The sequence below is a fragment of the Cheilinus undulatus genome, linkage group 21, assembly GCF_018320785.1.
Source record: "Cheilinus undulatus linkage group 21, ASM1832078v1, whole genome shotgun sequence".
NCBI classification, from domain to species: Eukaryota; Metazoa; Chordata; class Actinopteri; order Labriformes; family Labridae; genus Cheilinus; species Cheilinus undulatus.
Genome location: NC_054885.1, coordinates 10,130,264 through 10,152,123, shown reverse-complemented (window position 1 = coordinate 10,152,123; position 21,860 = coordinate 10,130,264). Strand labels below are relative to the sequence as shown.

The window sequence follows — 21,860 nt, the reverse complement described above, 5'->3', positions numbered from 1 at the left end:
GATTGTCTGGTCAAGCATTGAGTGTAATGCTATAAACAGCTAATGAAGTAGCAGCAGTCTGTGTTTTTCCAGTCAATTTTAATGAATATCTAAAAATAGCATTGGAAAATCTCTTTTGCTAACATTGCAGGCTAAATGTTGAAAATCAGCATTGGCACATTAGACTCTATATTAACGTGGACTGGACAACAGCCGCCCAGGAGTGAAGTCAAAGTAAAAAGAGCTCCCTCTGCTGATTCGCTGCAGCACTGGTTATAGGTAATAAACTCCACCTCCTCCATGCTGACAGATGCTAGACTTGAATTAACACCATTGAAATAAATTTTACATTGTTTTTGTCGAACCTTGAGTCTGTATTGATACTTATTCTGTTGATTAATGTCCAAGTGCTATTTTTTTCTCACTAGTTTTGTTTCATTTTAGCATTCGAAATTAAAAAAAACACAGCATGTTGTATCTTTATCAACAGCTGTGTTGACTAAGGTGACCAGATTTCTGAAATGAAAAGGGACATTTCCAGTTTAGCAGCCGAAAACCATTAAATATTGTCATGATGGTTACAAAATAGGGGCACTCAAAGCTTCACGTATTTTGAGACAAGTTTTGCTGAGAGTTGTTTGCAACAAACACAGCCTTGTTTTGACTGTATTATATTAACAATTCAGCAATAATTAAAATACTGTGCCATGAATCAAACAAGGGAGGTTATTAGCATAAGTCTGCTACATAACTGTTGATTTTTTCCCCAACCATCTTTCTTGTCTTTTCTTAACCTCTTTTCCTTCTATATTCCTATGTGATGCTAAATCATAGTCTTAAAAATGAAAACATGACAAAAACATAGACACTGTTAACCAGAGTCAGCCAGAAAATATAGCCTAGTGTTTACACTGAAATTTTTAATTTACAAATGTGGCTCCTTGCAGTGTTCATTACAGGAATAGAATAGCTGAGGAGGGAAGGCAAGAGAGCATGTAACTCATACTTAAAACTTCAGACACTGAAGTTTAGCATGCCGACATCAGCATTTAGCTCCAACTGAAGTGTCATAAAGCTAAATTTTGGCTGTTGATCCACCTGTTTTTTCAAAGGGCTTTCGTTCGTATTTTTTAACATAAGATAAAGATTAGCCAGCTTTAAACTTCAATCATTTTCCTTTGGATATTAGCACTTAAAAATGGGAAAGTGCAGTTCTTTCTGAGTCCCGTACGGAAGTGAAACAGACCAGTTAAAGGATCACGTACAACTTGAACAGAAAAAGCACTCTTGTCCTATCAGTAAAGACATAGTCGGACCAGTGTTCTCTCTTCTTTTACAGTGGACTTGATATTGCTTAATTATTGACACAGTAAAAGCAGAACTCTAGCAGCAAATCAAACGTACATTTCTGTGGCCAAAGTCTGTGTTTAAGCCTGAGATAACTGGAAAAGGGAAGCTTAGGCACAATCAAAGAGGAAGGGTTTCACCCTTTAAACATGGCTTTATTTCCCTTCCCATCACAGCTGTGTGGTCATTTAAGGTGCTTCCAGTCAGCCTCGTTCTCACAGCGCTTCACTCTGCTGAAGAACGTCTTGATGAGAGCTTTTGCTTCCGCTTTAACTGCAAAAACAAAGAGATGTTAGTAAAGAGAACATTGCACATGCTGAACATTTTAACCCTGCTTTACCTTGGTCTTTCTCCAGAATCTTCCGCTCTGCAAGAAGGTGAGACAAGTAGCGTGCGAAGGACTTAAACAGCTCCTGAAACAGCAGACGAGTTTAAACCATTTTATTTCCTCTGTGCTATGAATCATGCCAAACTAACTAGTGCTCTTACCTTAGTGGCAAACTTTCCCTGAGAGTAAAAGGGGTCCAGGCATCTGACCACGATGTCAGCTGCTTCCTTCAGTGACACAGATGGAGGTGTTGCTTTTACAGGGTGCAGCACCTTCTCCTGCACTTCGGGGTTGAATGTTACTCTTTTACTACGTCCATCTGCAGGGCGTCTGCGCTTTGCTGGAGGAGAGTGCTCGTTGTTCACCTTTTTATCCTCTGTAGACTGGACACAAAGACACAAACATCATCAGAGACTTGTGGGAAATAAAGCTAATGGATCATTTTGGTACAGCATTGGGGCTTTATGTAAGAAATTCAACATCTAGGTGATGAAGTCATTATATCACAAGAAAGCTCAGGCTGTCTATTAGACCAGTGATTCTAAACTAGGCCAGCCTCAAAGCCTGGCAACACATTCCACATTCATGAGTTTAGCACAGGTGGCTGACTGCTCTCCTGACATTACCCTTTAAAACATATCTAAAAACCATAGCTTATACACTCAACAGTCACACAGTTACCCTGACAACCATTTAGCAGTCATGGAGTTACTTTGATGACCACTCAACGGTCACAGTCAATGTTTAACATTCACAGAGTGTCAAAAATAGAACTCATATTATAAGGACCTTAGTCCTGCTTTATCCAAAATATCTTAAACGTTCAATCTAACAAGAGTCTAAGCTAATAAGAGTCAAATTTCTCGTTGCATAAGCATACTTAGCCATTAAGTCTTATTCGAATAAATCCCTGCCCCCGCCAAAAAATAAAATAAAATAAAATAAGTCTTTTCTGCCAAAAAGAGCTTTCAGTGCAGCTCTTACTTTTTCTTATAATAAAGAAATGTTGTCGAGTTCTAGTAAAAGCGCCTCTACAGCTGCATCAACCCTAATATCTTCCCAGATTGCCACTGTTGACAGGCTTGCTGTCGTTTCAACTAAACCACATGGTAACTACAGCCTTTTTCTCCTCAAATGACACCAGTTGGTCTAGTTATTCTCTGACTGAGTACAAGCATATCAACTTGAAGCGTTGCAATATGGATCTGCTTGATGACAGACATTAAATCTATGTACTATGTAACTGTCTTCCAATGTCATACTGGCTTGTTCTAAAAAATGTAAGATTTAAGCCTCGTAGCACTAGAGCATTTTCTGCTAACTTGACTTTCTTTTACAACTTTTTCTCCTTGAAAATTCAGTTTTCTAATTTAATGTTATTCTCTTAACACTAACTTTGTCATACAACAATTCTAAAGACTTATTCTGGAGCCTTTTATGCTTTTATTCATAGAGAAGAGAGTCAGAAACAGATTGTAAATGTAGCTTTAATATTCCATCAGAGTAACGAGACACTTACCTCTGTTATTAGAGGTGATTTAGCTTCTTTTTCTGGTTTGTTTTCTCTGTGAAAGAATAAATAAACATATAAGAAACAGGAAAGACCTTTCCATCCTCCTAAAGAAGTGTGGTGGGGCATCTTACTCTGTAATTGACTCTTTGGATGTGTCTTGAACCTGCTCCTGCTCCATTTCCTGCTCTTGAATCTCTGTTATTTTAGTTCCTTCCTCCTCCTCATCATCATCTGGTATAAGTATTATTTCTTTTTTCTTTTCTTCTTGTATCACTTCATAAATGTCTGATTCCTCTGAACTGTGCTCCCCCTGCTGGTCACCGTTTTCTGGAGTAGCTTCAGCCTCAGCCTCAGCTTCAGCATCAGCAAATGTAACATCAAATCCGTTAGGGGCCTCTGTCTCCTCTGTCTCTGTTTCCTCCTGTCTCTCCTCCACTGTCTCTTTCTTTTTAAAATACTGGGAAATATTGCGAGAACTCTTTGCTGCTTCAGCCAACTTCTGCTGTTTCTTGCTCATGGTTCTTCCTGTCTTTGTTGGGCTGTTCAGAGTTGCCGCGATGGCGCTCGCTCTGGCTCTGATAGATGATGTCACAGCCAAAGCTGCGTCCATGTCTGAATTTCCTGCACTGATAAATCCGCCGCTCTGTATCTCCTTGTTGGTCTCACTTGCCAGCATAAGATCCTTGGCTGTCTGGAAGGGATTGGACGAGCCTCTCTGGCCTGCTCCTACTCTTTTCCGCTTCATCTAAAGGAATAAATCAGCAAACATGTAACAGACACAAAAACCCACTTATAATTAAGGTGAGCAGTGAGGTGATCTTACTGAGTAGATCTGTGATGCAGACGTGAACCCATGCAGCTCCTCGGGACAGGTCGATGAAGAGGAGGTGGTTGCTTCATGAATTTTTGTCTCAGTTTCTCTAGATTCACTGTCACTCCTTTCTCCTTCTGCACATTCTCCTCCAGCAGAGGCAGGAGTTGTTTTCTTCATCTCTGATACCTTAAAGTACAGATACAAATTTAGGAATAAATCTCCTTTTACCTTATATTATTCCATCAGTGCTACTTGGTTTATTTACCCTCTTTAGAATAGCAGCTCTGTACAAGTTCGATGACTTGCTGCTTTTAAAAATTTCATATTCGATATCCAGGGCCAGAGACAGGGGGTCACAGCTGAGGGAAGGAGAAGACAGTATATATGATCTATAGGGAGGCATCTCTGCAGAAAGTGAGCTGATGTTTGAGGAAAAAAGTCTGCAGAATTACTTGAATGCATCTTCTGCCCTCTGGTGGCCATATGCCGCCTCCTGCAACAAAGACAGGCAGTGCTCTCTGACCTGAAAAAGAACAGAAAAGGTTATTTTATTGTGTGACAGTATAAGAGAGATAATAAAGCTCAAAGCTGGTTAGAGAAAAAAGATTCCCTTGTATGAGGAGTTTTTCATAGCACTCAGCAAGTGTCTTCATCTAAAAAACTTTCTACAAGACATGATGTGAAGAGTACAAAGTCTTCAGATTTAACAGTGCATAATTTGTAATAATTTTTTTTTAGCTATCCCTCTGTAGACCTCAAGTTAAAAAAAGTTTTGTGAAATATGAATACCAAAAAATACAGTGATTTGCATCTTTTTTATATCCAAAATTGATATTCTTGAAGTTTCTTGTGCCTTATTAAATTTTGTAAGGTTGAAAAAGATTTTGAAATCACTTTTTATCCAGTTTTCACAACGTCCCAACAACTTTGGAATCAAAACATGTGATTACAAATATTTCAAACTTCTCAGCCATTTAGCCCCATCTGGTCCAGACTAGCATCAATGTGATGTAAGCCTGTGTTGGTCCAATCAGAGATTTACGGGTAATAAGAAACAGGTGTTTATCACACCTTTGTGCCAGAGAAGAAGAAACTCCTTATGAGGGTTACTAAACATCTAAAGCTTCAAAGTGCCGACATGTTGAGCAAATTCTTTACATTTCTCTTAGACATATGAGCCTGAGAGGCATGATTTAATTTCCATTACCTCTTCAGTCTTTGTTTTGTCTCCAGGTGCTTTTATTTACCTCAGCAGTGTTATCATCTCTGCTCTGTCTTTATGTCTTTGCACATGAGTCACTGAATTCCTGAAGACGTGCTAAATAGTGTAACGAGCGTGAGGAATGTGTTTGCTGGGCTGTGTCGTACCTTCACAGTGAGTCTGGGGATCCTCTGGCTGGAGGCGTCTCTGAGCGGACAGTCAGCATCTAAACAGAGGGACAAAGCGCTAACAGGAATAAGTACCAAGCAGACCCATTTCTGTTTGTGATTATTCAGTGTTTCATTTGATTTTACCTGGAGGAATAAAGTCTTCTCTCTGAGTGTCTGCTCCCTGAAAAACACAGACATAAGGTCATGAACAAATACTATTTTTCAGATGGAGAATCACAACAACATTTTGAATTACTTGAGGATTTAAACACAGATCTATGCGCTGTTAAATCCTAACACTTACTGCCTTTTTGACGTTTATGTCTCTCAGTTTTACTATTTTATTTTCATGGCATTCCTGCTTTTAATGATGCCGTTATAAAGAAGACCACCTCCACTTGCACCCACTGTGGAAAAGTTTTACTTCAGAGTTGCACCACTTTTAACCAACATGTGGGAACAATTCACCACAATCCCCTCTTTCAGGGGGCCTCACATGATCCAGCTGCCAACAGCTGGCAAACACATGCAGAAAGCTGCACACAGCTAAGGTTGTTTATAAAGGCAGAGAAGTTACTAAAAGGAGTTCATGTTAGTGATGCTAATGGCTCACTTTTCTAAGGCCCATCTGCTTCTTATAGAGATCAGAAAAGTCCTTTTTCCTCTTTGCACTGTCGTCTTCACTGCTACCAGCTTCAGGTTCATCATACCTGCAAGGTTAAACATCAGAGTTAGTCAACAGGTTCAACTCTACTTAGTTTCATTGGTAGAAATCCAAAATTCTTCACTGAAGTAGTCGTGCCTTTCAAAGCCGTAGCCCTTCTTTCCTCCTTCGTACTGCTCCGGGTAGAATCCGAACGCTCCTTTAGGCTCTTTGCTCGCAGCTTCGGTTTTAGTACTGAGCGCGGCCGCTCGTGCCAGCTGAGCTCGGACGATTTTGGGGTTTTTACAGAAGTCACAGGCGCCGGCACAGTTTGGCGTCTGGTCCCCGAAGAACTTGGAGATGGTGGCATGGCGGCAACTAGAAGGCAAAAAAAAAAAAAAGTTATAGAAAAGAAAAACATACTGATCTGTGAGCTAAATTCCTTAAAATAGGTTCCTAATTTTCTGAGGTAGGGTGCATATTAGCCTTGTGACTTTTTATTTTCATTCCTTTTCCTTCTTCCTCTTTCCTTTCCCAATTCCAATTCCTATTTACTGTAGATCCTGGGTTGACTAAATATAATTCTACACTGTACTACCACACTTTTTCAGCTAAATCTTGTTCTATGGATGTGAACCATGGTTTGATTTGAGGTGAATTTTGTTGTTTCTATGACCTTGTCCTAAGGTTTACAGAAAACGGTGAGAAAATGACAAAATTTACAGTAAGCAGCAGCTCTCTGGGCTAAATTGCCTGATTGTCAGGGGTCAGAGGAGAATGACCAGCCTGGTTTGACCTGATAGAAGGACAACAAAATAACTACAATAACCACTCATTACCACTAGGGCAATGCAGGAGAGCATTTCTGAATGCTTATCATGTCAAACCTTGCAGCAGATGGGCAACAGCAGCAGAACACAACATTGAGTGCCACTCGTGTTCATAAAGAACAGGAAACTGAGGCTACAACTCACATGGACTCACAAAAACTGGTTAACAGATTGAAAAAAATGCTGCATTGTCTACAAAGTCTGAGGTTCTGCTGCAATATAGAGTGTTAGGGTCAGAATTTTTCAGACCATCTACAAGCATGGCTCATTTAAAGTCCCTTAAATCACCATTCTTCTCAATTCTGACTCTTGGTTTGAACTTCAGCACACTGAACTGACCAAGTCTGTATGTCTGCATGTGTTAGTTGCTGCCATGTGATTGGCTGATAAGATATGTTTGTTTTCCTAAAACTATAAACAACAAATCATCAACATGAGGCCTCTTATCATCATCATCAATCACCATGTCTACATGAACATATTTCACCCCCAAGCAAGGCTGCCCATTAGGGGGGGCTAATTGGCAAAGAAAAGCAACAATGGGAAAAAAGGGTCAAAAAAGAAAAACAATGCAACAAATAGGCAAAAGGTTGCAAAAATTGGTGAAAAATGGCAAAAATTGGCAAATAAAGGTTAAAAATGGCAAAAAAAACAAGTGGCCAAAATGGGCAAAACATTGCAAAAAAAATGCAACAAACTGGTGAAAAAATTTTAAAAAGGGTGAAAAAGGGCAAAAATGAAATAAATGTGTCAAAAAGTTTTAAATAAGTGGAAAAATTGTAGAAAATGGGTAAAATGCTGGAAAAAGTGGCTAAAATATGTGAGAATTGGCATATATCGATATAAAAGGGCAAACGTGGGAAAATGGGGTAAAAGTGGCAAAAAAGTGGCAAAAATGGGCAAAAAGTTTAAAAAAAAACAGCAAAATGTGACTAAATGTAACAAAAAGCTGCAGAAAGACTTTAAAGAAATGAATAAACACATGGAAAAGGGTGGGAAAAGGGTAAAAATTGGATAAAAGTGGTAAAAATGGGCAAAAGCAAAAACAATGAGTTAAAAGGATGAAGTGGCAATAATGGGTGTAAAAAAAGTGGTAAAACGGGTTAAAAAGTAGCAATAATAAATGATTCCAACATCAGAACCCAACAATAGCTAGATACACTTTCAGCTCCAAAATGGCATTACTGTTAGCCAGGATGCTAGCACCAATGCTACTGATCCAACACACACAGTTGATATCATCAGTAAATCACAGCTGTGGGGGGCCCACTCTCTGGGTTTTTCAGGGGTCCAGTCAAATCTGTGGGCAGGCCTGCCCCCAAGTACCAATCACTGGAGTGTCCACAGAGAGCTGGGCCTAAAACTTTCAGCAGCAGAATGGGACAGTGTGAAATAGTGGATTTTTGCAAGCTGGTATCATCAAGATAAAAAAAAGTCTTGAAAAAATTTACTTTGTATGAGATGAATCTAGAAGTTTGACAGCTTTATTTTTTTCAACTAGTGTTGCAGTAAGATGCATTTGTTATTTTTATCCTCATTTTGGTGTTTTATTTGTCACATGGCAACATACACAGAACATCCAGTGCAGCATTGATCTATCAGCTATTGTGTAACCGACACACAAAGATCAATGATTGTTATGAAATAAGTCTACAGGGCTGCTTTTTACAGGGAATAAAGTTATATTTAACAGTACAACCACAAACCAAAGACTTTTAGACACAGAGCGATTAGTCTCAGCTTTAGATGCTTCATATTGAAACATTACAGTAAATAACACCAGGATTTTAGGAGAAACTGGTCTTAATATAGTTTGATTTCATCTTCTGGATGATGTAATGCCATGCTAGCGATCAAAAACCCAGCTCTAGATGTAATCATTGTATTATTTCTATGGAAGGCTGCACAGTCTAGTGTTCTGTGTTATGTTACAGCCGTTATTCACACAAACTCACAGACCCAGCCTGTTTGGGACCCCGCCCACTAAGTGTGCCACTCTACCAACATACTGACTACCTCAGTAGAAACACAAACTCTGCCTCCACGGCCAGGGAAGAAAGAGGAGCAGTCTGACCAGAGGAGGAGGTGGGGAGGCTCAGAAAAGAGGAGTCACTCCCACGAGGAGTGCCAGAGAGAAAACAGGCTCACTGAAGTAGAACGCTCAGCTCAAAACTACTCTGTGTCAAAGCCAAGAAGAAGAAGAGCAACAAAGCAGAGGAGAGAGAGCTGAAGGGAGCCTGGATGAGGACACAAGAGCGGTAAACGGGATTTATTGTGTCTCCTGTCATCTCCCTGACAAACATCACAACGTGAGGATTTATCCCTCCTAATGCTAATCCTAAAGTGACTGCTAATCTAAGGTAGCATCTGCGGACGTCTCCCCTGGCGGGCACACTGCTGGTTTTCACAATAAACCGCATGCTCAAAAAAAGTCAACACTTCTCCTCTGAGGAAGACGTTACTGCCTCCTCATCATCATCATCACCGTCATCATAATCATCATCAACTGGTTTGCTTACTTCTGGTCTGTCACTGATTTGCCCCTCAGTGAGGGCTGGGCTCAGCGAGTGAAAACAACAAACTCTCACAGGTAGGTGCCTAAGCGGTGCGTCTGTTTTCAGAAGAATGTGGAGAATGTGTTTCAAAATACAGACTTCTTAGGAGCAAACATGCAAAGGGAAGTTAAACTAGCCTATATACTTGATCCTGTACATTTTTTCCCAGGATTGAAATGCTTTAAAGTAAGAACTCAACATGAAAACCCAAAAAGGTGCAGATTCATCAGTGGAGACTGTCTGCCTGAACAGATAAAAAACTGAGGGAAAAAAGCTTTTTTGGTCTTTATCTTTTAAAGAAAATACACAAAAATTGGTACAGATTTTCAGCTTGCAAGTACAGAAACTCTCAGGAGGAATAGTTGCTGATGTATATCTACTTTTGCAAAGCTTTAGTAAGTATACTGACTCTGTTTTAGGATCATTTTCTTCTGATAGTTGTCATTAAAACATAACGGAGGGAATAAGTTATACCCAGCTGCTGATGCAAAATGGTGAAATTGCAATTGCCTTGACTACTGTAGACTGATATCAGTTTTTCGGGGCTAATATGCTGATTAGTAGTTCATGTAACCGATAAGCAATATTAAAAACCGACGTGCCTTTACTAAGACAAACAAACTAATGTGACAAAAGCAAAATTTAACAATCAAAAAAAATAAAGAGTTTAGCTCTAGCTCTGTCGACATGAGAAATGGCACAAAGCAACACAGTAGCAGCAGGAAAACAGGAAGTGATGCCATACATTTAAAGTGGGCGGGGCATAAAGGGACACTGCAGAGACAGAAAACAAAGCCAGAAAGAAAGACGCATTGGTGTCAGAGTTGCACACTTTTTTAGCAAGTAATGAACTGAGTCACCCTGGCTTTAGTGTTGATTGCTTATTACTCATAACATCTAGCCTCTTACATGGTGTTGTGAGCGGGACATAAGGTGAGACTGTGGAAAGTGAATATGGAGCAAAAGGGAAGAGAAACACGACTGATTATCAGTCGACCCCTAACTGTGACATCCCTAGTTTTAAAAGGATAAACAGCTCAGAGACCTTGTTTTGTTTTGCTTTCATCTTGTGAAATGGGAGAATTTTTTTCCATGCACTTAGCTGGCTTAGGTTACGAATTGAATGTAATATATGCATGGTTTTACAAATAAATGGGCAACTGTGGATCAGTAGGTAGAGTCGGGTGTCCAGCAATCATAAGGTCATGGGTTCAATCCCCAGTCACATGTCGATGTGTCTTGGGCCAGACACTTACCCCCAAGTTGCTTCCATTGCTTGTAACGGTGTGTAAATGTGTGTGGATGAGTATGAATGGGATTAGCTAATACTGATGGCCAATTTCTGCAATCTCTGCGATCAGCGTATACATTTAGAGTGAATGGGTGTGTCCATTTAGCATTCAATCTGACTATGAAATGTAACAAATGAAAAAGTAGAGTTCAAACTAGCTATAACTCATATCTTAAGTATAATTTCTATTTTTCCATGTTTGACACAATACCTACGCTTGCAACACATTTTTCCTAATTATAAATCAATACAAAAGCTTTGTTTTTCACCTCTTAATTAGCACCAGTTACTCTTAGCATAGCTGGTAACTAGCTTGAACATTATACCCAGGCCTCCACCTAAAACATCAAATGCATGCATGCTGAGAGGGAAATCATTCAGTGTTTACTGAGAAAAAACTGTTACTATTTATTGTAATTCATTGAGACTTCTGCAAAATTTTTAATGTGAATGCTCATATTTTTAAACAATGAAATTGTGACTGTTGGTGCAGCCCTCTGCTTAATGGGTATTCCATCAGTAGGAAAGGTATGTCCAACATATGTCATCAAGACACAATGAAGGGAATTAATCAGACCAATTTACAGTGGTGTGAAAAAGCCCCCTTTGCCCCCTTTCTGATTCCTGGGTTTAAAAATTGGTTTGATGAGCCGAAACATTTAAGTGTGATAAATCAGCAAAAAACTCGGGAATCAGAAAGGGGGCAAATACTTTTTCACACCACTAGGGGTGGGTAAAAATATCGATTAATCGATGCATCGCAATATTTCCCCCCTCAATTCAATATCGATTCAGCAAAATCCTCTGAATCGATTCACCTTCTGGCCAGTAGGGGTCACTGTGCATGTGATTCGCATTGTATGGACGGAGGCCGCACTCGACCAAACAACAACCAACCATAACCATGTTACGTGAGGTTTATCACAATTTCCAAGTGGAAAGAAATATTATTATAGTTTACATGCACTTTACTTTTTCAGTGTTTGTACAGAACTGGCATGTTTTTTTTTATTTTTGTACTCCTTATGCACAAATAAGTAATTATTGTGCAAATTTTTATTTTCAGATGTTTTCTTGCTAAAAATTGTGAGGTGACCTACCACATATGGTCACATGGGCATTAAAACAATTATTAAAAATTGTCAGCAGGTCATCTGTGTATCTCTACTTCTTACTGAATCAACATCAAAGCATTTAAATCAATATCGAATCAATATTGAATTGAATCGCAACCTAAAGAATCAAAATCGAATTGAATCGTGAGGTTCTTAGCAACACCCAGCCCTACACACCACTGTACTTATACAATGTGGTGATATTGCACTAAAAACAGGAAATATGTATTCCATTTAACTGTGAGTTAAACTGCATGCAAAACCTTCCAGTTTAAAATATTAAACTGCATCCTGTCATATTTAGAATTGTTTAATAATGTTGTGTTAAGCTGTTCATCCAATAAATCAAACTGTGACTTATGGCTGTCACACCCAGTGTCATATTTTACTGCAGATCACAATAACACACTAATCTGTAAATCATGCATCAACTTGACACCTTTAACACCACCCATGCAAAACATGACAGTCTAACTGCAATCAACACCATGAAGTAGAGCCCTGGTTTCTATCATTTTAGCAAACAGTCTTAGAGAAAAACTAGCACAGCATCAGTCTTTTGGTTATTCCTGAACACATTATACAACCAACACCTCTCCAGACATCACCACCATGGAGCAGAGCCCTGGTTTCTGTCTTTTAAAGAACACTGCCTTACAGAAAAGATAGTTACTTCAGAACACGCTATCCACTTGCACTTTACTGGGCATCATCACCAGGGTAAACAGACTTTGACTTGGCATAAAAATACACACACACTTTTGTCCTATACACTGATAGATGGTTGTCTTACACTGCAAACATCCTTCTTTCTCTTTAAAACCACAGACACACACACTGTCTAACAGCCTTTTATCATGACCAAAGATAAACAAAGTCAAAGTTCAGTGCTTATGTAAACAAAGCAGCAGTGTCGCCTCACGTCCTGAGGTGTCGACAAACATCCTGAAGACCTGATACTTGGACAGTCAGATAATGAGTAAACAATCTTATTTCCTTTTTTTTCAGCTTTATATAGCAAAAAACGATATTGGGATTCCATAATCAGTTTGCAATAAATGGATCAAACTTCTCTATATCCTTATTAATTGTCAGGGAATCAGATAGTAGCCCATTAATTTAGGTTAAAATAGGATCATTTTAAAGAGGAGACACTCACATCCCTTCTTTTTACCACTTTTAAAACTGTCATATAATTCTGATCTATTCCTGCTTTATGTTAAAATATGCTGCATGAGATCCTCAGGCTAAAACTCAATGGGAAAAAGTCTCAATTTAAAAAAAGTGGGCTGAATCAGTTTTTTTTTTAAGACAAAGTAATCTCTGTTGTGATTGATAGTATCTAAAGTATCAAAGCCTTGAAAAGTCTACAGATTCTAGTCATATTTTTAACCCAAAAACCTTGAGTTACAAAAACATCTGACACTTAACTGATGTATCTGTGCAACTTAGATGATGTGCAGAAGTCCACTTGCAGTTCTTGGGTTAAAAAATTCATAGAAATTACCCAGGATCGGCTATCTAGGACTTGGTATCAAAACACAGTGCAGAACTTTTAGTCATGTTTGGGCTAAAAATTGAGGCTGAAGTAGGGCGAAGATGTGGCCCCCCTGAGGGCATCACTGGGCGGTAAGGATGATTGACACAACCCTGGTTATGCTCTTGATGTCCTTGCATATTACCAGGGGCATGGGAAGGTAATATGTTGAAAGAATAGCAGGGTGGATGGGGGGTGGATGTGGCATGTGAGCACGGTCTAGGCTACCATCTGGGCAGGTAGCAGGGTTTCCACGAGCACCTGGACGTGCAGTGGGTGTCCCAACAGCTCAGAAACTGCCGGCAGTCTTTGGATATACTACCATGGGTAAAAAGGCCCTGACGCCACCGAGCTTAGCCTTGGCTGCCAAGCGACTCATGCAGACATGTGTTAAGCTTGACTCCATACATGTCTAACAGCATAATCTACTGATTAACTGACTGCGAGTCTGAGATCAACTGCAGACTTGGACCCACCCATGGAGCGATGGGTTCCCCGAGCAAGGCAGTGTGGCGTTCCCAGTATCTAAGCAGGTGGACAAAAGTCAAAGTATTTTGGTCCTTGGTCTTTCCCATCTTACAATAGTCTTGTGAGGCCTGAAGGTTGACTGATGGCCAGGGGCGATGGCCAGAATCTTTTGTGACAACTCCTCGCATTTTTGGGTGTTGCTGGCAAGACTGTGTGTCTAATGTTGGTTTGCTCAGGAGAGTTAGGACGGCAAGGGTCAGCTTCTTGATACGGGAGTGGCAGCTGTGCTTTTATGAGCACCTGGTGCACTTTTCAGGTGGGGGTGGACACGTGCGTCATGGGGGGGTCAGCTGGGAAGACACCTGGACATATGGGGCATGGGCCTGGAGGATTACCATCAGGAGGACAGAACAGCACAGGACCAAGACGACCTACCCTGACCTACATGACTTCAGCTTTTTTATCCTTTGAATTTATTGGACTGAGGTCTTACTTCCACAGACACTCTGGGTGGGTGCACTATGTTGCAGAGGCACCTCAATTTCAAATCTCCCCATTAAAACATAACCATAGGATCCTGTTTATATATGTGCAAGTATTTCAGCCTGTGTGTGTACCAAATTCAAAAACAGGGTGTAAAAATTGGATTTCCCCTTGAGGGATTAATAAAGCATATCATCTTCTCCTGAAATAACACCAAAATGTCTCCACCTCCTCTTTGTTTATCTAGGATGGATGCCAGAGAAGAGACGCTGACCATCCTGAACAGGATCTGGGCGAAGCTGAACGGTCTACCCAATGCAAACCCTATTGAGCTGGGAGCTTTCTTTGTTGTCTTAACCTTTATCCGTAAGTCTCTGCTTGATTAGAAGTTCTTTTCATGAGAAGAGCTGATTGTAATGCTGCTTTTTTTTTGCAGTGGTGGTTCTGCTCATGGTGGTGCTGACCTGCGTGACCTGTGGCTGTTGCTGCTGCTGCTGTAGGAACAAAAAGACGAAAGGATCAAGCATCTGATCAGAGCATCTTTTCTGACGCTCTATTGAGAAATCCTGCGCTCCTACCGAGTGTCATGGTGTTGTTATTATGAGATGAACTTGTGTGACACTTCACTGAGAGATCATGTCTCATTTAAGGTGTGTTCAGTGGCATTATGGGAGCCCAGCCCTCTGACAACAGACAGAGAAGGATGTGCTGACAGGCTGCTACATCTGTCAGGGTTTTCAGGAGGAGCTACATTCCTCAGAAGAATCCCTGCAGGTGTTTAAAAGGATCACAACAGTGCCTTTGTCCTGAGAAATAAAGAGGCCAACCCGATTAAAGAGCTACAACAACTAGTAGACCTTTAAAAGCTGCTGGTTAGACATAAAGAAAGTCAAATTTGTAATACTTTGATAGTGTTTTACCAGGTGTGTTTAAACAATACACTGTACATTATTTCAACCATTGATATACATTTGTATGTTAAACTAAAAGCCATGAGTGAAAGAGACAGCATGTTCTTAGTGGCACAAATATATTAAGACAGGGTGTAAAAGTTGCACGTTTTTGTGAATAAAATGAAGAAATGACTCAACATTGTGTGTTCGGGATTTCCATATGTGCTGCAGTGGTACTAAAACAAGTACTGATCATTTTTGAATTTTACTAGGTCATATTCAAGTAAATTCAGGGCCCAGTTGTTCAAAGGTAATAAAACAAGAAAAAGTTACCAGGATTAAGTCATGTAATCAGGTCATTTATTGTCAGAAAAGGATTAAATGTTGGATAAAATCGGATAATTTTATCCTGGTTTAATCTGGATAAAAATCTCAAGTTTGAGTTATTCAGAACTTTATGGTAAGATTTTGTTATTACCTTGATCAATAAAGTCTAGATTATCCAGATCCTAGCTGGTTTAAGATTGGATTATTGGCACAAAAAAATGTAGCTTCATGTATGCTTTATAAAGTTAAAGCTAAGGCTAAAAAACCTGCATTAGCTATATAGCTAACATAGCTGAATCTAAAGCTAACAAAGCTATGTTAACTACATAATATGGGTAGGTGATGTAGCAACGTGACTAAATATAAAGCTGAAGAAGCTACATTAGCCATGTAGACAGAGTAGCTACATGACTAACTTAGCTTTATTTAAAGCTTACAAAGCTACATTAGCTACATAAGATATGTAGGCAGTGTAGCTACATAGCTTTATCTAAAGCTATCAAAGATGTGTCAGCTATGTATAAAATGTAGCTACTTAGCTTACATTGCTGATCTAAAGCTAAGAAAGCTATTTTAGCTAGGTAAGATTCACAGATAACAGCTATATAGCTTGACCTAAAGCTAATGTAGAGCTATGACTAACATAGCTAAAACTTACAAAGCTACATCAACTGTGTAAGATTATGCTACGTTTGCGAAAGATTGACCTGTTTTAGGAATAGTTACATGAACAGTAAATCTCTTTAGCCCTGTAAGCTTTAGCTATGATAGCTATATTGTCTTACATGGTAACATTAACTCCAAAGCTAGCTAGTGAAGTTAAGTTAGTTTTAGCTAAAGCAAACAAAGCTAAAGCGAGCCATCAATTGTGTAATTACTACTACAACAGGCTGATACATACATCAGACCTTTTTTCTGTTTAATTTATGAAATGTTGCTTTGTCTGTGATGTTTGCAATGTTATTATTTTATTACTGTGCAACTGGTAGACCTTGTTCATGTTTAAATATAAAGTTGAATTAAAAAAGATTCTAAAACATTGTACTGGCAAATTACCACTCAATTTCACCCCCACCCCCTTTAAAAAAAAAAAAAAAAAAAGAGAGGGATAAAATTGAGCAATGTCGCCAGTCACTGGCAAAAGTATAACACTTTGGTACAGGTGTCCAGTGAGTAACAGAGGAAATCCAAGCTGGTTGTTGGTGGTTTTTCAAATATCTACCACAGGACATTTCCAAAACACAGGGTAGATATTAGATGGAGATGCAATGATGGAGCTAGAGTAGGAATTAGTCAGGTCCTTTAAATGAATTTTAAAAAATGTTCCTCGAGTCCACTTTCTATGATGCTTGGGAATCCAGTGAAATCTGATGCGGTTTTGAACAACTGACCTTTCTGGTTAGCCTTTACATACTACACCAAATAATTACACTTTCGTTGGAAAAAAAAGTGCATATTGGCCACATTTTATAGCAACCACTGCAAAAAATATGACTTTGTCTTGAGCTGTTTTATTATGTGGTGTCATTAACTGGGAAATAAGGATGATTTTCCTAAAAGTGCTTCCTATCAAACCTCACAGGTCAACTCTGCCCTCTACTGTTCAAAACCTAAAACAGCACTATAATTTCATTTTATGAAGGAAAGCATCCATGTAGCAGAAAGTTATGCTTCATGTGCACTGATCAGCCTCTAAAATCTAATGAAATTCAATGTAATGGTGATGTGCAAGAATTTTCCAGTCACGTTCATAAATGAAGTAGGCAAAATATTAGGAACACAGCTCAATTGAATGCACTACCCATCTCAGTTCTAGTTAGTTTCTAAACATATAGGCATCAACTAAAAGTGTAGCGCCATGAACATAAAATTGATGTCAGACCTATTATATCTGAATGCTTTAATTGCACAGGTGGTCAGAATTTGATGGATGATTGGTGAATAAAACTGTTATGTGTGAAAACCTAACATAACTATCTGATATTACCTTTTGGTTTATATGCAGTTCATAATAACTGCTGCATTTGTGCACAGACCGACTGTGTTACTCACCCTTCTTGCTCACAGAATGACACCATGGCTTCAAAGTCTTTAATGGCTGATTTGTCACTCTCCTTTGCTGTGCCGCGTTTCTCCTAAAGACAAGAATGCAAAATGTTCACAGACCTTCAAAAAAAGAGTTTAATTTATGTCTTTATATTTGATTTTTCTCACCTGTCTGCGTCCAACTTCCTGTCGGATGAGGAAGTTGAGCTGCTCCTTGTCTTTCTGTGAGTAGTATGTGCGACAGGAGGAGGGAAGCCCGTCTCGTCCAGCACGCCCTGACTCTTGGTAATAACTGGCCAGGGACTTTGCCAGGTTCCAATGAGCTACAAATCTGCAGAATAACAAACACATAAAAACTTAATTATAATACAGCATTGTAAGCTGTTTCACACATGCAGTTTCAGAAAACTACTGTCTTTGTTTACACATTTAGCTCACTTCACAAATTTCAGGATGTTTTGCATATATCTGAAGAAGCAACAAAAAGAAACTTCCTGACCTGACATTGGCCTTGTCTACTCCCATACCGAAGCTTATGGTGGCAACAATAACCAGCACCTTCCCCTGCATCCACTCATTCTGCACCTCTGTTCGCTCTCCTGCCTTTAGACCTACAAATAAAGTGCGTGGAAAGCATTTTTAACATGGGTCTTGTTTAATGATCTGCCAGCCTAGAAAAGAAAAACCTCACCTGCATGATAAGGCTTGGACACAACTCCAAGCTTGGTCAGCTGATAGGCGACAGTTTCACATCCTTCTCTGGTTCGACAGTAAACAATCCCACAACCCTGTTAAGACATAATACAAACAGAAGGTTTAGTAAGTCAGGGCCTGTTGCACCAGCTAAGAGTAAGTTCTATTTCTACGCATTATTGGCAGGTTCAAATCCTGATCTGGGGATCAAACTAGGTTACGAGTGAACCTACATAGAGCTGGAGAAACGCAGTGCAGTCCACCAACCTGTTCATTAGAGCTGCTGTCCAGTGACTTCTTAATGAAGGCATGGAGGTGAACATACGGGTTCGGCAGCAGCTCCCTGAAAATCACATCGTAGTGCAAGTTACTGCGGAAGACAGGTGTCATGAAGGACAGTGGTGACTGCAGCCCCAGGGACTTCACAATGTCCTCTTGTACGTTCTTTGGTGCTGTGGCAGTCAGGGCCAAACAGGGAACCCCTGGCATTCGGGCCCGCAGCTCGCCCAGTTTGAGGTAGTCCGGCCGGAAGTCGTGTCCCCACTGGGAGACGCAGTGAGCCTCGTCCACGGCCAGGTAAGACAAGAGGCCGCGGGAGCACAGGTCTGTAAGGCAGGGCTGGAAGGAGGGAGAGGCAACCATTTCAGGGGTGATGTAGAGCAGCTTCAGTTTGGGGCTTCTGCTTCCCAAGTCAGCCAAGATGAGGCGGCGCTCACCCACGGGAAGCTTGGAGTTGATAGAACAGGCGGGGATGTTTAGACTCTTTAGGCGGTCCACTTGGTCCTGGAGCGAAACCAAAACTGTCAAAACTTTCAACGCTTTTCAATACAACATGATTTCAAGCAAGACAAACTGGCATTTTGATGACCCAGAGTATCTAAAATGTACAATTTTTGGCTGTCAAAATTACAAATCTTCAGACATATCTTAAACCCAAGGTCATTTCAGATCGATTATGAGTAAAAAACTGAAGATTGAAAAATATACAAAATGGGTCCATACTTGTCATTTTGAAACAACTTAGCATTGTTCAACTTTCACAAATAGGCTAGCAACGTTCCTTCTGAAATGCAATAGTACAAATGTACATTTGGCAGTAATTATGAAGAAAATTGAAAAAGGATATTTTGCATTTTCACTGCCGAAATAATTCCATTTAAAAAGAAAACTATTCATAAATGGAATTAAATCTCATGTTTTGTTAAAAGTAGGAAACAGAAAAGCAATGTGACAAAATTATGAACTCAGCATAGGGATACATATCCAATGCACTAACAGTGTAGTCAAACAAATTATTTGGTTGCCATATTACTGCAAAACGTATTGATATTTTGGTTAAATCTCTTTGTTTATGATCTACTAACAGGGATTCAAGTGAAATGACTAAAATTTAAACTGACCATGAGTTTGGAGGGCTTTCACAGTGAGAGACTGACCTGAATAAGGGCGATTAGCGGGGATATAACCAGAGTAATTCCCTCAGACAGGACTGCAGGTAGCTGGTAGCAGAGAGACTTTCCTGCTCCAGTAGGCATGCATACAAAAACATCCCTGTCACCTGCAGGAGAACAACAGAGGTCAGCACTAACACTTTATTATACATCATCTTGGCCTGTCAGCGCTGTCCTGTGAAGGAGAAGTCACACAAAAAACAAACCAAGCCTCATCTTCAGATTTAAAAACTCTCCTGTTGTTATGAGCCACATCACGTCTGCTAATTAGCATAGCTTCGGATAAACTGCTATCACTCAGCTTAAATAAAATATAAACCGCCTTACCCTTGATAACAGATTTGACAACATCTTCCTGTAGTTTCGACCGAAATGTATCAAATCCAAAGTGTTTCTTTAAAGACTGTTTTAAACTTGTTGTCATCTTCTGTCTCTTCCTAAGGAACTCATACAAAAGTCTCCGCGCACCGTCGTCGCAGGCCGATGTCGTCATGACGTTAGCGTTAAACTGAAACTGAAAACGAAGTCAGGCCTCTGTTAACCGCTTTTATTTATTTAGAAAGTGTTTTTTTTTTTAACCTGGACGATATTTTCATGATAATGGCGATGACAGAACAACTTGACGCTTTATTACAAACTTTTTTTGGTCGCATTTTTATTATGAAAGCAACGCAACGGACTGTAAAAACAATTATTAATTTTGAATTTATATATTTTAATGGGATGTATTATATTTAAAAAATTAAATGGACCTCAAAACCAAAAACAAAACAACGCAAAATCGAAACAGAGCTCTGCACTCAATCATAACTAGATACCACTATGTATTTAGCCTATTTCCATATAGTTGTATGTCAAATGGTATTTTTTTTCCCACGGTTTTCTGTACTTCCATGTGTCTAATTTGAGTATAATGAAGGCAAATGGTAGAAAATAGGCCTTTCAGATTAAAAAAAATATATATTTTTTATATTTTACATACAATATTATACTCTGTACAAAGGACCTAATTATGAAAATAAATTAAGTAGCTTAATGTTTCATAGCAAATTTTACATAATAGGCTACCGACAGTTAGGAATAAATATTTTCAACTCCATTTTTGCTGTGCTGACAAGTACATTTTGTTTGGATTTTCTAGATCATAACTTTGTCTCATTATAAGGAGAGCTAATGATGATTATTAGTAACTGTTATGTTGTAAAGTGTCTTTGATACTTTCGAGACTGATTGATTGAAAGTAAAATGTTGATCAGTATTACGATATCGATGACACCTTGCGTTGTAATGCTGAATGACAGTGGTATTGGGACAACACTGATCAATAATTATGTGTAACACCGATGTATATTAGAACAATATGGATTTGTAGACCACAGCAGGGTAGACAGCTTTGTTACCACCAATTTCTACATAGTCAAACAATGTTAATAATTCCACTTGCCATCATTTTACATTTGTGCCTCTGTTTTTTTCTTTCTTTTTTTTTTTTTTTTTTTTTCATTTTTATTGTGTAAATAGTGATCTAATGTGTAAAAACATTAGCGCCCACTGCTTTGGCCCCTGATAACTTAAGTGGTCCAACCCGCGTATCCCTGCCTGTCTGCAGTTAAGATACGTACGTTTATTAGTGCGAGCTGTTTTTTAGAATAAGTTCGTTTTTCCTGAAAAAAGCAATATTTATCCGTTTTACATATTTCTGAGAATCTCCAGAATCGATATCAAACATTTCTGTGAAGAGGCTGCTTTGTTATCAAGTAAGTTTCCACCAAGTTATCACGAAGTTGATATTCTTTGCTAGCTAAAAGTTTTGCTTTGCTAAAATAGGTATACACAAGTTCGTTTATCTTAGCAAAATTAACATTTTTTCGAATGAAATATTTTAGGAAGTATCTAAACCCCAGTATAAAACGTTTCTTTGACAATATTGGTTTGTTTCTGAGTATTGGTTTTCATTAACTGTATCATACAGTTAATTTTGAGTGTATTAATAAGAACCATTAAGTTCAGAAATGTAACATAAAGTTATGAACTGTGCACAGTATGACTGTTTTATTTTTTGACAGGAGTTTTTTTTTGTACACAACTTTTCAAGAACACAAACCAAAACCTCTGAAGAATCCACATGAGCATCCAAGAAAGATCCAGACAGGTAAGTCTGTTTAAAACATCAGCC

The 21,860-nt window shown here is 39.1% G+C and overlaps 1 protein-coding gene and 1 long non-coding RNA gene across 2 annotated transcripts; one reads left to right on the top strand and one right to left on the bottom strand.

The window, feature by feature from the left end:
- Positions 1-1,305: 1,305 nt before the first annotated feature.
- recql5 (RecQ helicase-like 5) lies at positions 1,306-20,153 on the bottom strand. Its single transcript, XM_041778382.1, has 19 exons — positions 20,012-20,153; positions 19,670-19,791; positions 18,501-19,016; positions 18,232-18,328; positions 18,040-18,151; positions 17,709-17,871; positions 17,547-17,629; positions 6,155-6,373; positions 5,966-6,062; positions 5,497-5,533; positions 5,350-5,408; positions 4,434-4,504; positions 4,247-4,340; positions 3,991-4,167; positions 3,299-3,912; positions 3,174-3,219; positions 1,816-2,037; positions 1,667-1,739; positions 1,306-1,599 (listed from the first exon to the last, which is right to left on the bottom strand). The coding sequence occupies exons 1-19, from the start codon at positions 20,106-20,108 to the stop codon at positions 1,511-1,513; spliced, it is 2,988 nt and encodes a 995-aa protein (XP_041634316.1). The 5' UTR covers positions 20,109-20,153; the 3' UTR covers positions 1,306-1,510.
- LOC121503820 lies at positions 8,866-15,343 on the top strand. The gene is made up of 3 exons (XR_005991397.1): positions 8,866-9,415; positions 14,522-14,640; positions 14,711-15,343. It is a non-coding gene; the product is annotated as an uncharacterized LOC121503820 (long non-coding RNA).
- Positions 20,154-21,860: the final 1,707 nt, after the last annotated feature.

Excerpts from the sequence above, each read along its gene's own strand:
- recql5 (XM_041778382.1), bottom strand. The coding sequence starts at position 20,108 with ATGACAACAAGTTTAAAACAGTCTTTAAAGAAACACTTTGGATTTGAT. Across the intron at positions 19,792-20,011 it reads TGTCAAATCTGTTATCAAGG|GTGACAGGGATGTTTTTGTA; the intron begins GTAAGGCGGTTT and ends GTTCTCCTGCAG. Across the intron at positions 4,505-5,349 it reads TCCCCAGACTCACTGTGAAG|GTCAGAGAGCACTGCCTGTC; the intron begins GTACGACACAGC and ends GTTCTTTTTCAG.